This window comes from Ciconia boyciana, chromosome 36 (assembly GCF_034638445.1).
Source record: "Ciconia boyciana chromosome 36, ASM3463844v1, whole genome shotgun sequence".
NCBI lineage: Eukaryota > Metazoa > Chordata > Aves > Ciconiiformes > Ciconiidae > Ciconia > Ciconia boyciana.
In genome coordinates this window covers 283,056-298,728 of record NC_132969.1, presented here as the reverse complement: position 1 = coordinate 298,728, position 15,673 = coordinate 283,056, and the positions used below count along the sequence as shown (strand labels likewise).

General features: G+C 54.5%; 2 protein-coding genes across 4 annotated transcripts in view; both read left to right on the top strand.

The window, feature by feature from the left end:
- The window catches only part of SEZ6L2 (seizure related 6 homolog like 2), a 30,178-nt gene extending 20,035 nt beyond the window's left edge, over positions 1-10,143 (top strand). Inside the window, 7 exon segments of the mRNA XM_072849086.1 lie at positions 12-203; positions 1,354-1,545; positions 5,813-6,004; positions 8,692-8,730; positions 9,226-9,343; positions 9,809-9,911; positions 10,037-10,143. Coding sequence (XP_072705187.1) covers positions 12-203; positions 1,354-1,545; positions 5,813-6,004; positions 8,692-8,730; positions 9,226-9,343; positions 9,809-9,911; positions 10,037-10,066 — 866 coding nt within the window. The 3' untranslated portion in view covers positions 10,067-10,143.
- Positions 10,144-10,669: 526 nt separating this feature from the next.
- Positions 10,670-15,448, top strand: PAGR1 (PAXIP1 associated glutamate rich protein 1). 3 transcript variants are annotated; one of them, XM_072849150.1, is made up of 4 exons: positions 10,670-10,823; positions 12,722-13,098; positions 14,934-15,016; positions 15,138-15,448. In XM_072849150.1, exons 2-4 carry the CDS (start codon positions 12,731-12,733, stop codon positions 15,431-15,433), a joined length of 747 nt encoding a protein of 248 aa, XP_072705251.1. In that variant the 5' UTR covers positions 10,670-10,823; positions 12,722-12,730; the 3' UTR covers positions 15,434-15,448. The 3 variants fall into 3 exon arrangements, with proteins under 3 accessions (XP_072705251.1, XP_072705250.1, XP_072705252.1); XM_072849149.1 differs by having other exon boundaries at positions 15,096-15,448; XM_072849151.1 differs by having other exon boundaries at positions 15,118-15,278.
- Positions 15,449-15,673: the final 225 nt, after the last annotated feature.

The following is a 15,673-nucleotide window of genomic DNA, read 5'->3' as shown; positions in this document are numbered from 1 at the left end:
CCCCCCCCCAGCCGTCCCCCGCAACGACACCTGCCCCGAGGTGCCGGGGGTCCCCTTCTCGCGCCGCTCGGCCTCGCGCCCCCTCCCCCTGCGCGGCACCGTCCTCACCTTCCAGTGCCGGCCCGGCTACCGCCTGCGCGGGCCCGACCTCCTCACCTGCCAGTGGGACCTGCGCTGGAGCGGGCCCCCCGCCTGCCAGAGGGGTGAGGGACCCCCCGCACCCCAAAACCCTGCCCAGACCCCCCAAAACCCACCCGCCCCCTCCCCCGGCCTTCGGGCGGACCTTTGACCTCAGGGGAACCCCCCCATTGCCACGCGGGGCCCCCCCGAAAAGTCAGCTGGACCCCCCTCTGCACCCCCAAATTCCCCCCAGACCCCCCAAAGCCCTGGACCCCCCCGTGCACCCCAAATCCCACCCAGAGCCCCCCAATCCCCTGGACCCCCCTCTGCACCCCAAATCCCACCCAGAGCCCCCAAAGCCCTGGACCCCCTGCACCCCCAAATTCCCCCAGACCCCCCAAACCCCTGGACCCCCCGTGCACCCCAAATCCCGCCCAGACCTCCCCAAACCCTTGGACCCCCCTGCACCCCAAATCCCCCAGACCCCCAAAGCCCTGGACCCCCTGCACCCCAAAACCCCGCCCAGACCCCCCAAAACCCACCCGCCCCCTCCCCCCGGCCTTCGGGCGGACAGCACTTGACCTCAGGGGAACCCCCGTTGCCACGCGGGGCCCCCCGAAAAAGTCAGCTGGACCCCCCCTCTGCACCCCCAAATCCCACCCAGACCCCCCCAAACCCCTGGACCCCCTCTGCACCCCCAAATCCGCCCAGACCCCAAGACCCAAAACCCCAAGACCCCCAAAACCCCAAGACCCCCCCAAGGACCCCCAACCCCCAAAACCCCAAGACCCCCAAAACCCCAACCCCCGTCCCTGCCCCCAAAACCCCAAGACCCCAAAACCCCAAGACCCCCCAAAACCCCCAACCCCCTCCCTGCCCCCAAAACCCCAAGACCCCCAAACCCCCAACCCCCCAGGACCCCAAACCCCCAAAACCCCAAGACTTCCCCAAAACCCCCAACCCCCTCTCTGCCCCCAAAACCCCAAGACCCCCAAAACCCCCCAAACCCCAAGACCCCCTAGGATCCCCAACCCCCAAAACCCCAAGACCTCCCCAAAACCCCCAACCCCCTCTCTGCCCCCCAAAACCCCAAGACCCCCAAACCCCCAAAACCCCCAAGACCCCCCTAGGACCCCCCAACCCCCCCAAAACCCCAGCCCTCCCCACCCAAGGTGGGTGCTGTTGGTGGTGGGGTGGGGTCCCCAAACCCCTGACCGCCCCCCCGCCCCCCAGTGCCGCGGTGCCCGGACCCCGGGGCGGTGAGCAACGGGCAGCGCAGCGTGGGGGACCCCCGCTTCCCGGTGGGGACCCGCGTCCGCTACTCCTGCCGGGAGGGCTTCCTGCTGGAGGGGAGCCCCGCCCTCACCTGCCACGCCCGCCACGCCGGCCCCCCCAAATGGAGCGACCGGCCCCCCAAGTGTGTCCGTGAGTGGAGGAGGGTCCATCGCCTTCTTTTGGGGGGCTAGGGGGGAGGTTGGGGGGTTCCAGGGTGGAGTTATGGGGTTCTGAAGGTTCCACCATCGTGATTTGGGGTTCCAGGATGGAGTTTTGGGGTTCTGGAGGTTCCACCATCTTGTTTTGGGGTTCCAGGGTGGAGTTATGGGGTTCTGGAGGTTCCACCATCCTGTTTTAGGTTTCCAGGGTGGAGTTATGGGGTTCTGAAGGTTCCACCATCCTGTTTTGGGGTTCCAAGAGGGAGTTTTGGGGTTCCAGGGTGGAGTTATGGGGTTCTGGAGGTTCCACCATCCTGTTTTAGGGTTCCAGGGTGGAGTTTTGGGGTTCCAGGGTGGAGTTTTGAGGTTCCTGGATGGAGTTTTGGGGTTCTGGAGGTTCCACCATCCTGTTTTAGGGTTCCAGGGTGGAGTTATGGGGTTCCAGGGTGGAGTTATGGGGTTCTGGAGGTTCCACCATCCTGGTTTGGGGTTCCAGGATGGAGTTACGGGGTTCCAGGATGGAGTTTTGGGGTTCCAGGGTGGAGTTATGGGGTTCCGGAGGTTCCACCATTGTGGGTTGGGGTTCCGGGATGGAGTTATGGGGTTCTGGAGGTCCCATCGCCTTCTTTTGGGGGGCTAGGGGGGAGGTTGGGGGGTTCCAGGGTGGAGTTATGGGGTTCTGGAGGTTCCACCATCGTGATTTGGGGTTCCAAGAGGGAGTTTTGGGGTTCCAGGGTGGAGTTATGGGGTTCTGGAGGTTCCACCATCCTGTTTTAGGGTTCCAGGGTGGATTTTTGGGGTTCCAGGGTGGAGTTTTGAGGTTCCTGGATGGAGTTTTGGGGTTCTGGAGGTTCCACCATCCTGTTTTAGGGTTCCAGGGTGGAGTTATGGGGTTCCGAAGGTTCCACCATCCTGCTTTGGGGTTCCAAGAGGGAGTTTTGGGGTTCCAGGATGGAGTTTTGGGGTTCTGGAGGTTCCACCATCCTGGTTTGGGGTTCCAGGATGGAGTTACGGGGTTCCAGGATGGAGTTTTGGGGTTCCAGGGTGGAGTTATGGGGTTCCGGAGGTTCCACCATTGTGGGTTGGGGTTCCGGGATGGAGTTATGGGGTTCTGGAGGTCCCATCGCCTTCTTTTGGGGGGCTAGGGTGGAGGTTGGGGGGTTCCAGGGTGGAGTTATGGGGTTCTGGAGGTTCCACCATCGTGATTTGGGGTTCCAAGAGGGAGTTTTGGGGTTCCAGGGTGGAGTTATGGGGTTCTGGAGGTTCCACCATCCTGTTTTAGGGTTCCAGGGTGGAGTTTTGGGGTTCCAGGGTGGAGTTTTGAGGTTCCTGGATGGAGTTTTGGGGTTCTGGAGGTTCCACCATCTTGTTCTGGGGTTCCAGGGTGGAGTTATGGGGTTCTGGAGGTTCCACCATCCTGTTTTAGGGTTCCAGGGTGGAGTTATGGGGTTCCGGAGGTTCCACCATCCTGATTTGGGGTTCCAGGATGGAGTTTTGGGGTTCCAGGATGGAGTTTTGGGGTTCCAGAGGTTCCACCATTGTGGGTTGGGGTTCCAGGATGGAGTTATGGGGTTCTGGAGGTCCCATCGCCTTCTTTTGGGGGGCTAGGGGGGAGGTTGGGGGGTTCCAGGGTGGAGTTATGGGGTTCTGGAGGTTCCACCATCGTGATTTGGGGTTCCAAGAGGGAGTTTTGGGGTTCCAGGGTGGAGTTATGGGGTTCTGGAGGTTCCACCATCCTGTTTTAGGGTTCCAGGGTGGAGTTATGGGGTTCCGAAGGTTCCACCATCCTGTTTTGGGGTTCCAAGAGGGAGTTTTGGGGTTCCAGGGTGGAGTTATGGGGTTCTGGAGGTCCCATCAGGTTCTTTTGGGGGCCTAGGGGGGAGTTTGGGGGTTCTGGAGGTCCTATCACCATGATTGAGGGTTCCAGGATGGAGTTATGGGGTTCTGGAGGTTCCACCATCGTGTTTTGGGGTCCCAAGATGGAGTTTCGGGGTTCCAGAATGGAGTTATGGGGTTCTGGAGGTTCCACCATCCTGTTTTGGGGTTCCAGGACGGAGTTATGGAGCTCCAGGATGGACTTCTGTGGTTCTGGAGGTTCTACCATCGTGTTTTGGGGTTCTAGGATGGAGTTATGGGTTTCTGTAGGTTCCACCATTGTGTATTGGCGTTCCAGGATGGATTTATGGGGTTCCAGGATGGAGTTTTCGGGTTCTGGATGTTCCATCAGCTTCTTTGGGGGGGCTAGGGGGGAGTTTTGGGGTTCTAGGATGGCGTTTTGGGGTTCTGGAGGTTCTACCATCGTGTTTTGGGGTTCTAGGATGGCGTTTTGGCGTTCTCGAGGTTCTACCATCCGGATTTGGGGTTCCAGGATGGAGTTATGGGGTTCCACGATGGAGTTCTGAGGTTCTGGAGGTTCCACCATCGTGTTTTGGGCTTCTAGGATTGAGTTTTGGGGTTCTGGAGGTTCTACCATCGTGTTTTGGGGTTCTAGGATGGAATTTTGGGGTTCTGGAGGTTCTACCATCCTGTTTTGGGGGTCCAGGATGGAGTTTTGGGGTTCTGGAGGTTCTACCATCGTGTTTTGGGCTTCTAGGATGGAGTTATGGGGTTCCAGGATGGACTTCTGAGGTTCTGGAGGTTCCACCATCCTGTTTTGGGCTTCTAGAATGGAACTTTTGGGGTTCTGAAGGTTCCACCATCCTGTTTCGGGGTTCTAGGATGGAGTTTGGGGGCTCTGGAGGTTCCACCGTCGTGTTTTGGGCTTCTAGGATGGAATTTTGGGGTTCTGGAGGTTCTACCATCCTGTTTTGGGCTTCCAGGATGGAGTTATGGGGTTCCAGGATGGACTTCTGAGGTTCTGGAGGTTCCACCATCCTGTTTTGGGCTTCTAGAATGGAACTTTTGGGGTTCTGGAGGTTCCACCATCCTGTTTTGGGCTTCTAGGATGGAATTTTGGGGTTCTGGAGGTTCTACCATCCTGTTTTGGGGTTCCAGGATGGAGTTTGGGGTCCCAAGAGGGAGTTTTGGGGTTCTGGAGCTTCTACCATCGTGTTTCGGGGTTCTAGGATGGAGTTTTGGGGTTCTGGAGGTTCTACCATCCTGTTTTGGGGTTCTAGGATGGAGTTTGGGGGCTCTGGAGGTTCTACCATCCTGTTTTGGGGTTCTAGGATGGAGTTTGGGGGCTCTGGAGGTTCCACCGTCGTGTTTTGGGCTTCTAGGATGGAATTTTGGGGTTCTGGAGGTTCTACCATCCTGTTTTGGGCTTCCAGGATGGAGTTATGGGGTTCCAGGATGGACTTCTGAGGTTCTGGAGGTTCCACCATCCTGTTTTGGGCTTCTAGAATGGAACTTTTGGGGTTCTGGAGGTTCCACCATCCTGTTTTGGGCTTCTAGGATGGAATTTTGGGGTTCTGGAGGTTCTACCATCCTGTTTTGGGGTTCCAGGATGGAGTTTGGGGTCCCAAGAGGGAGTTTTGGGGTTCTGGAGCTTCTACCATCGTGTTTCGGGGTTCTAGGATGGAGTTTTGGGGTTCTGGAGGTTCTACCATCGTGTTTCGGGGTTCTAGGATGGAACTTTTGGGGTTCTGGAGGTTCCACCGTCCTGTTTTGGGCTTCTAGGATGGAACTTTTGGGGTTCTGGAGGTTCCACCGTCCTGTTTTGGGCTTCTAGGATGGAACTTTTGGGGTTCTGGAGGTTCCACCATCCTGTTTTGGGCTTCCAGGATGGAGTTATGGGGTTCCAGGATGGACTTCTGAGGTTCTGGAGGTTCCACCATCGTGTTTTGGGCTTCTAGGATGGAACTTTTGGGGTTCTGGAGGTTCCACCATCCTGTTTCGGGGGTCTAGGATGGAGTTTGGGGGCTCTGGAGGTTCCACCATCGTGTTTTGGGCTTCTAGAATGGAACTTTTGGGGTTCTGTAGGTTCTACCATCCTGTTTTGGGGTTCCAGGATGGGGTTATGGGGTTCCAGGATGGACTTCTGAGGTTCTGGAGGTTCCACCATCGTGTTTTGGGCTTCTAGGATGGACTTTTGGGGTTCTGGAGGTTCCACCATCCTGTTTTGGGCTCCGGGATGGAGTTTGGGGTTCCGGAGCTCCCATCACCACCTTTGCGCGGCCCGGCTTGCTCTCCCAGGCCGCACTTCGCTGCTCCTGCCCGCTCCCCTCACCCCACGTGGACCTTCCAACCCTCCCGCCGTGGCATTTCGCGTCGTCCCCTCTCCTCTTTTGGGGTTCTCCTCAACCTTCTCCTCCCACCAGTCAAGTACGAGCCCTGCTTGAACCCGGGCGTGCCGGCCAACGGCTACCAGACCCTCTACAAGCACCACTACCAGGCCGGGGAGTCCTTGCGCTTCTTCTGCTACGAGGGCTACGAGCTGGTGGGGGAGGTGACGGTCACCTGCCTGCCCGGCCACCCGTCCCGCTGGACCAGCCAACCCCCCCTCTGCAAAGGTAGGAGACCCCGGAGGGCGGTGGCACCTTCGTCGTCGTCGTCTTCGTCGCGGCGCTGGGGTTTGAGGGGTTTTGGAGGCGGAGTCGTGGGGGAGGGTGGCGGTCTTCGTCATCGTCGTCATCACGGTGAATCGAGGTGGTGGTCCTCAACGTCATCGTGGTGGATCAGGTTGGTGTTCTTCATCGTCTTCGTCATCGTGGGGCAAGTTGAGGTTCTCCATCGTCATCATCATCATCATCATCATCGCCATGAACCTAGTTGATGTTCCTCATCGTCATCAATGTGGAGCACCTTGATGTTCTTCATCATCATCATCATCGTGGGGCAAGTTGAGGTTCTCCATCATCATCATCATCATCATCATCATCATCATGGGCCATGTTGATGTTCTCCATCATCATCATCATCATCATCATCGCCATGAACCAAGTTGATGTTCCTCAACGTCATCGTGGTGGACCAAGTCGATGTTCTCCATCATCATCATGGGTCAAGTTGATGTTCTTCATCATCATCATCATCGTGGGGCAAGTTGAGGTTCTCCATCATCATCATCATCATCATCGTCATGAACCAAGGTGATGTTCCTCAACATCATCATGGTGGATCGTGTTGATGTTCTTCATCGTCTTCATCATCGTGGGTCAAATTGATGTTCTCCATCATCATCATCATCATCATCACCATCATCATCATGGGCCATGTTGATGTTCTCCATCATCATCATCACCATGAACCAAGTTGATGTTCCTCATCATCATCATTGTGGACCACCTTGATGTTCTTCATCATCATCATCATCATCATGAGTCAGGTCGATGTTCTCCATCATCATCATCTTCATGATGAACCAAGGTGATGTTCCTCAACGTCATCATGGTGGATCGTGTTGATGTTCTTCATCGTCTTCGTCATCGTGGGGCAAGTTGAGGTTCTCCATCGTCATCATCATCATCATCATCGCCATGAACCAAGTTGATGTTCCTCAACGTCATCATTGTGGACCACCTTGATGTTCTTCATCATCATCATCATCTTCGTGGGCCATGTTGATGTTCTCCATCATCATCATCATCATCATCATCATCATCATCATGGGCCATGTTGATGTTCTCCATCATCATCATCACCATGAACCAAGTTGATGTTCCTCATCATCATCATTGTGGACCACCTTGATGTTCTTCATCATCATCATCATCATCATCATGAGTCAGGTCGATGTTCTCCATCATCATCATCTTCATGATGAACCAAGGTGATGTTCCTCAACGTCATCGTGGTGGATCGTGTTGATGTTCTTCATCGTCTTCGTCATCGTGGGGCAAGTTGAGGTTCTCCATCGTCATCATCATCATCATCATCGCCATGAACCTAGTTGATGTTCCTCATCGTCATCAATGTGGAGCACCTTGATGTTCTTCATCATCATCATCATCGTGGGGCAAGTTGATGTTCTTCATCATCATCATCATCATCATCATCATGGGCCATGTTGATGTTCTCCATCATCATCATCACCATGAACCAAGTTGATGTTCCTCATCATCATCAATGTGGACCACCTTGATGTTCTTCATCATCATCATCATTGTGGGGCAAGTTGAGGTTCTCCATCGTCATCATCATCATCATCATCGCCATGAACCAAGTTGATGTTCCTCATCGTCATCAATGTGGACCACCTTGATGTTCTTCATCATCATCATCATCGTGGGGCAAGTTGAGGTTCTCCATCATCATCATCATCATCATCATCATGGGCCATGTTGATGTTCTCCATCATCATCATCATCATCATCATCGCCATGAACCAAGTTGATGTTCCTCAACGTCATCGTGGTGGACCAAGTCGATGTTCTCCATCATCATCATGGGTCAAGTTGATGTTCTTCATCATCATCATCATCATCATCATCATCATCATGGGCCTTGTTGATGTTCTCCATCATCATCATCATCATCACCATGAACCAAGTTGATGTTCCTCATCGTCATCAATGTGGACCACCTTGATGTTCTTCATCATCATCATCATCGTGGGGCAAGTTGAGGTTCTCCATCATCATCATCATCGTCATCATCATCATGGGCCACGTTGATGTTCTCTCCCATCCTCCTCCTCGTTGACGTTCTCCATCCTCCTCCTCCTCGCCCTTCCTCCCCTTCCTCCTCCTCCTTGCCCTTCCTCCTCCTCCTCGCCCTTCCTCCCCCTCCTCCTCCTCCTCGTCGCCCTTCCTCCCCTCCTCCTCCTCCTCGCCCTTCCTCCCCTCCTCCTCCTCCTCGCCCTTCCTCCCCTCCTCCTCCTCCTCGCTCTTCCTCCCCTTCCTCCTCCTCCTCGCCCTTCCTCCCCCTCCCCCTCCTCCTTGTCGCCCTTCCTCCCCCTCCTCCTCCTCCTCGTCACCCTTCCTCCCCCTCCTCCTCCTCGTTGCCCTTCCTCCCCCTCCTCCTCCTCCTCGCCCTTCCTCCCCCTCCTCCTCCTCCTCACCCTTCCTCCCCTCCTCCTCCTCCTCACCCTTCCTCCCCTTCCTCCTCCTCCTCGCCCTTCCTCCCCCTCCCCCTCCTCCTCGCCCTTCCTCCTCCTCCTCCTCCTCCTCGTCGCCCTTCCTCCCCCTCCTCCTCCTCCTCCTCGCCCTTCCTCCCCCTCCTCCTCCTCCTCGCTCTCCCCGTCCCCCCTCCCCCGGAATGGCTGACCCCGCCTACCTGGATGAGCGACGGCTGGAGGGTGAGGGGGGACGGGGGGGGTTTTGGGGCCCTGAGGGGTTGGGGGGCCCAGGGGGACTTGGGGGCCCATGGGGGTCTCGGAGGGGTCATGGGGGTCTTGGGGTCCATGGGGGGTGAGGGGTCATAGGGGTTTTGGGGCCCATGGGGGTCTTGGGGGGCTCATGAGGGTTTTGGGGGGCCATGGGGGTTTGGGGGCCCATGAGGGGTTGGGGGCCCCATGGGTGTTTTGGGGGCCCAGGGGGGTCTTGGGGGGCTCCTGGGGATTTTGGGGGGACATGGGGGTTTCGGGGCCCGTGGGGGGAAAGGGGGTTGGGGCGGTTTGGGGGGGGCGGGGGCGATGGGAGGGGCGGGGGGCGGGGCCATGGGGGATTTGGGGGCGGGGCCATGGCTCCCGTGGCCAAATCCCGCCACGGGCAGCGGTGGGCGTGGCCTCCTACCCCCCTCCCTCCGGTAACCTGACGTCACGCCCCCCGCCGCTCCCTGATTGGCCGCGCAGTGACGCAGAGGGCGGATCCCAGCCGGCAGCTGGAGGGCGGCAGCATCGCCCTGGCCACGCTCCTCCCCCTCCTCCTCGTCCTCCTCCTGATTGGCGGCGTCTACGTCTATTATACCAAGTGAGCCAATCAGCGCGGAGTACGGGGCGGGGGGGGCGGGACGGCAGCCTTAAAGCTGCGCATGCGCGAGGGGTAGCGCCCCCCCATATCCACCGCGCTTTGAAGCAGCGCATGCGCGGAGGCCTCCCCCCCCGCCCGCTCCTTAAAGCGGCAACGCCGCGTTCCGCCGCTTCTTAAAGCGGCAATATGGAGGTCCCCATCACGTCTTAAAGCGGCGACAGGGTGGGCCCACAGCTTCTTAAAGCGGCAACGCCGCGGGTTCCGTTCACTTCTTAAAGCGGCAACCGGGTGAGGCCGCGGCTTCTTAAAGCGGCGACACCACGGGTCCACCGCTTCTTAAAGCGGCAACACATGGGCCCACAGGATCTTAAAGCGGCAATCACGGGTTTTAAAAGGACCGCGCTGTAATTTTGAGGGGGGGGGGTGGGTGTCTCAATCCCCCCCCTCCCCGTGTCTCTGCCCCAGGTTTCAGGGCAAGTCCCTGTTCGGCTTCTCCTTCTCCAGCTCCCACAGCTACAGCCCCATCACGGTGGAGAGCGACTTCCACAACCCCCTCTACGAAGCCGGGGTGAGCGCCCGCACCCCCGCCCGCGCTGTACCCCTCCCCCCTCCCCAGCAGGGAGGGGAGAGGGTTTTTTTTGGGGGGGTCTGACCCTTTTGGGGGGTCCTACCCCCCCCCTTTTCCCCCTGCAGGACACCAGGGAGTACGAGGTTTCCATCTGAAGGCCCCGCGCCCCCTCCCCAGCGCCCCACAAAGGGTGGGCGGGGGGGAGGGAAGGACCCCAACCTTTGGGGGGGGGAAGGCTGCCCTCCCCCCACCAGCCCCCTCCTCTGTAAATACCCCCCGCAGACAACACCCCCCGCTTCGTTACGAGCTGTGCTAATCAATTAATTTATTTATAGACTGATTTATTTCCCTTAGGAAGGGGGACATTCACACACACACACACACGGCCCCTTTAAGGCGGACCCCACCCCGCCTTGCCCCTTTAAGTACCAAGGTAGGGGGCCTCATCTTTCCCCCGCCCATCAAGGAAAGGCCACGCCCCCAGAGTGCCCCGCCCCCACTTGCCAACCCCCCTCCCCCCCCAATTTTTGGGCTCATTCGCTTTGATTTCGGAGCAATAAAAAGCGACAATAAACGCCCCCGTTTGTAACCCGGCCTCCGCCTCCTGCGCATGCGCCGACTGAGGGGGGGGAGGCGGGGCCGCGCACATGCCACGCCCACCGCGAAGCAAGGGGCGGGGCTGGGAGAACCCGCCGGGGCGCGGAGCGGAGCCGCGCATGCGCACAGCGCCGAGGCGGTGCGCGGGTCGCTCTGCGCATGCGCGCCCCCCCTCAGTGACGGGTCCCTCCCCGCGCATGCGTAGTAACGGGGAGGGGGGAGAGCGGAAAAAAGGCGGGAGCTGGAACAAAATGGCGTCCGGCGTCTGAGGGGCCCGTCCTTGTCCCCGGCCGGTCCGGAGGCCGCCTGGGCCGGGTGAGTGTTGGGAAGGGGCGTGAGGGGGGTGCAGGGGTCGCCTCAGGGCTCGCCATGGCGGCTGCAGGGGTGTGAGGGGGCTGGAGTTACCTCAGGCCTCAAGATGGCGGCCCTGCGGGTGTGAGGGTCGCCTCGGGGTTCAAAATGGCGGCCACAGGGGTGTGAGGTTACCTCAGGGCTCGACATGGCGGTGCCAGGGGGGACGGGATCACCTCAGGCTTCGACATGGCGGCCTCTGAGGTGATGGGATGGCCTCGAGGCTCAAAATGGTGGCCCCAGGGGTGATGGGATCACCTCAGGGCTCAAAATGGTGGCCCCAGGACTACCTCAGGGCTTAACATGCTGGCCCCAGAGGTAATGGGACCACCTCAGAGCTCAAAATGGTGGCCCCAGGGGTGTGAAGTTACCTCAGGGCTCTAAATGGTGGCCCCAGGAGTGATGGGATTGCCTCAGGGCCCAAAATGATGGCCCCAGGGCCACCTCAGGGCTTGACATGGTGGCCCCAGGGGTGATGGGACCACCTCAGGCCTCAAAATAGCCGTCCCAGGACCACCTCAGGGGTCAAAATGGCGGCCCCAGGAGTGATGGGACCACCTCAGGGCTCCAAATGGCGGCCCCAGGGGTGACGGGACCACCTCAGGGCTCCAAATGGCGGCCCCAGGGGTGACGGGACCACCTCAGGGCTCAACATGGCGGCCCCAGGGGTGATGGGATCACCTCAGGGCGCAAAATGGCGGCCCCAGGATCACCTCAGGGCTCCAAATGGTGGCCCCAGGGGTGATGGGATCACCTCACGCCTCAAAATGGCGTCCCCAGGACTACCTCAGGGCTCCAAATGGCGGCCCCAGGGGTGACGGGACCACCTCAGGGCTTAACATGGTGGCCCCAGGGGTGACGGGATCACCTCAGGGCGCAAAATGGCGTCCCCAGGACTACCTCAGGGCTCCAAATGGTGGCCCCAGGGGTGACGGGACCACCTCAGGGCTTAACATGGTGGCCCCAGGGGTGACGGGATCACCTCAGGGCGCAAAATGGCGTCCCCAGGACTACCTCAGGGCTCCAAATGGTGGCCCCAGGGGTGACGGGACCACCTCAGGCCTCAACATGGTGGCCCCAGGGGTGATGGGATCACCTCACGCCTCAAAATGGCGTCCCCAGGACTACAAATGGTGGCCCCAGGGGTGACGGGACCACCTCAGGGCTCAACATGGTGGCCCCAGGGGTGATGGGATCACCTCAGGGCGCAAAATGGCGGCCCCAGGATCACCTCAGGGCTCAAAATGGCGGCCCCAGGGGTGACGGGACCACCTCAGGGCTTAACATGGTGGCCCCAGGGGTGACGGGATCACCTCAGGGCGCAAAATGGCGTCCCCAGGACTACCTCAGGGCTCCAAATGGTGGCCCCAGGGGTGACGGGACCACCTCAGGCCTCAACATGGTGGCCCCAGGGGTGATGGGATCACCTCAGGGCGCAAAATGGCGTCCCCAGGACTACCTCAGGGCTCCAAATGGTGGCCCCAGGGGTGACGGGACCACCTCAGGCCTCAACATGGTGGCCCCAGGGGTGATGGGATCACCTCAGGGTGCAAAATGGCGTCCCCAGGACTACCTCAGGGCTCCAAATGGTGGCCCCAGGGGTGACGGGACCACCTCAGGGCTCAACATGGTGGCCCCAGGGGTGATGGGATCACCTCAGGGCGCAAAATGGCGGCCCCAGGATCACCTCAGGGCTCAAAATGGCGGCCCCAGGGGTGATGGGACCACCTCAGGCCTCAAAATGGCGGCCCTACGGGCACCGGGATCACCTCAGGCCTGGCCCGCCGGTTCCTCCCATCCCCTTTTGGGGTGAATCGCAGCTTTTTTGGGGGCCGCCTGACCCCTCCCCTCCCCTCCTCAAGCAAGCGGCCATGGAGCCGGCGAGCGAGGAAGCGGCGGAGGTGACGTCGGGGCTGCAATCCCTCGCCGTCGCCGACGCCGCGGAACCGCCGCCGCTCGAAGGAGAAAACCCAGCGGCGGAAGAAACGGCGACGCTCGAGGAAGAAGAGGAAGAAGATTGGGGGGTTCCTCGGAGCGACGAAGAAGAAGGGGAACCCCCCGACGGTTGGTTACCGCCGCCCCCCGATATCCGACGACTTTACGAACTCATCGCCGAAACCGGGAGCCTTCCTCTCCGCCACGTTCCTCTCCCTCGGCGCGCGCCGACCCCCGAACCCGACAGCGAGGAGGAACCTCGCTCCGCCGGGCAGCCCGAAAGCGAGGAGGAAGAGGAGGAGAAGTAAGATGGCGGCGCCGCGGCCGATTGCGGGGGGGGGGGCAAATCCCCTCCCCTCGTTTTTATTCTTTTTAGCGTTTTTTCTACGTGGTGTTGTATGATGTCATACGATTAATAAGACCGTGTGATTATAATATCATAATAATATGATACGATTAATAATTACGATACTATTAATTATTTATAATACATAAAATGTAGTATCATACTATGACATACAATTAATAACACCGTATGATTATCATAATAGCATAATAATATGATACGATTAATAATTACAATACTATTAATAATTTATAATACATAAAATGTAGTATCATACTATGACATACGATTAATAACACGGTATGATTATCATAATAGCATAATAATATGATACGATTAATAATTACAATACTATTAATAATTTATAATACATACAAAATAGTATTATACTATGTCATACGATTAATAACAGCATGTGATTATCATAATATCATAATAATATGATACGATTAATAATTACAATACTATTAATAATCTATAATACCTAAAATGTAGTATTATACTATGACATACGATTAATAACACCCTATGATTATCATAATAGCATAATAATATGATACAATTAATAATTACAATACTATTAATAATTTATAATACATAAAAAATAGTATTATATTATGTCATACGATTAATAACTCCGTGTGATTATAATATCATAATATGATATGATTAATAATTACAATACTATTAATAATTTATAATACATACAAAATAGTATTGTACTGTGTCATACGATTAATAACACCCTATGATTATCATATTATAATAATATGATATGATTAATAATTACGATACTATTAATAATTTATAATATATAAAAAATAGTATTATACTCTGTCATACGATTAATAACACCCTATGATTATCATAATATAATAATAATATGATACAATTAATAATTACGATACTATTAATAATTTATAATGTATAAAAATTACTATTATACTATGTCATGATTAATAACACCCTATGATTATCATAATATTATAATAATATGATACAATTAATAATTACGATACTATTAATAATTTATAATACATTAAAAATAGTATTATACTGTGTCATACAATTAATAACACCGTATGATTATCATAATATCATAATAATATGATACGATTAATAATTACGATACTATTACTAATTTATAATACATAAAAATAGTATTATACTATGATAACATTATTGTTTTGTTATGTAGTATATATATAATATATTAAATATACATATATGATGTATTATATATAAAAATATATATTACATATTAATATATGTTATTAGGTGTTAATATATACTAATGTATTATTATATGTTATATATTATAAAATACATATTATATATATAATACATTATATTATGATGTTATATATTTAAATATATATAATATAATATTATGTTACATATTATTATATAATATATAAAATGTGATTATATAATATAGAGTATTATTGTATAATATAGTTTAATATTATATCATGTAATATGATGTAATATTAAATATTATTTACTATATTATCATATTATATTTTAATATTATTATACATATGTAATGCATATAATAATACAAACAATAACATGATAATGTACGATATTATTGTTATTAGAAGATTTTGGTTTTATTATAGGATTTTGGTTTTATTATAGGATTTTGGTTTTATTAGAAGATTTTGTTTTTATTAGAAGATTTTGTTTTTATTAGAAGATTTGGTTTTTATTATAGGATTTTGCTTTTATTAGAAGATTTTGCTTTTATTACAGAATTTATTTTTATTTTTATTTGCTTTTTCCCCTTCCAGGCCGCCCGTCCCCACCGAGTTCGACTTCGACGACGAACCCGTCACCCCCAAAAATTCCCTCATCGATCGGCGGCGAACGCCGGGTAAGCGCGCCCCCATCCCTCCGCCTCCATCCTTTTCTTTTCTTTTTCTTTTTTTTTTTTTTTTTAAATTAAATAAAAGGGGGGACCCCGCTATTCGCTAGCCCCCCGATAAATCCGGCAGGCCCCCCGACGCGCGGGCAGAAGCGGGAAGCTCGCCTGGATAAAGTTTTATCGGATATGAAACGGCACAAGAAATTAGAAGAACAAATTCTCCGGACGGGGCGAGATCTTTTCCAGCTGGAAGGAGAAGACCCCCCCCAAAACGCCCCCCGGGTTTTTTCCTCCGTCAGCGTAAATATTGACCCCCCCCAAATTTTTACAGCACCCCCAAAAGAACGTGAAAACACCCCCAAAAAATCTCTTTGGAATGAATATAGTTTAATTTTTAAATTTTTTTTTTTTTTTGGGGGGGGTTAATCGCTCTCGCCGTCGGAGCTGATGACGCCCCGAAGGCGCGACCAGTCGACGGGAGGAAGGGGGGCCCCCGTTTCCTCGCGGGGGATTTGGGGGCTCCAGCCGTTGCGTCTGCGGGCTCGGCCTGAGGGAATAAAAAGGGGGTTTAAGGGGTGCCCCGAAAAATTGAGGGGGAGTTTAGGGGTACGGTGGGGAGGGGGTGTTACCGGGGATGATGTTGGCAACGTCCAGCGCCGCCAGCTC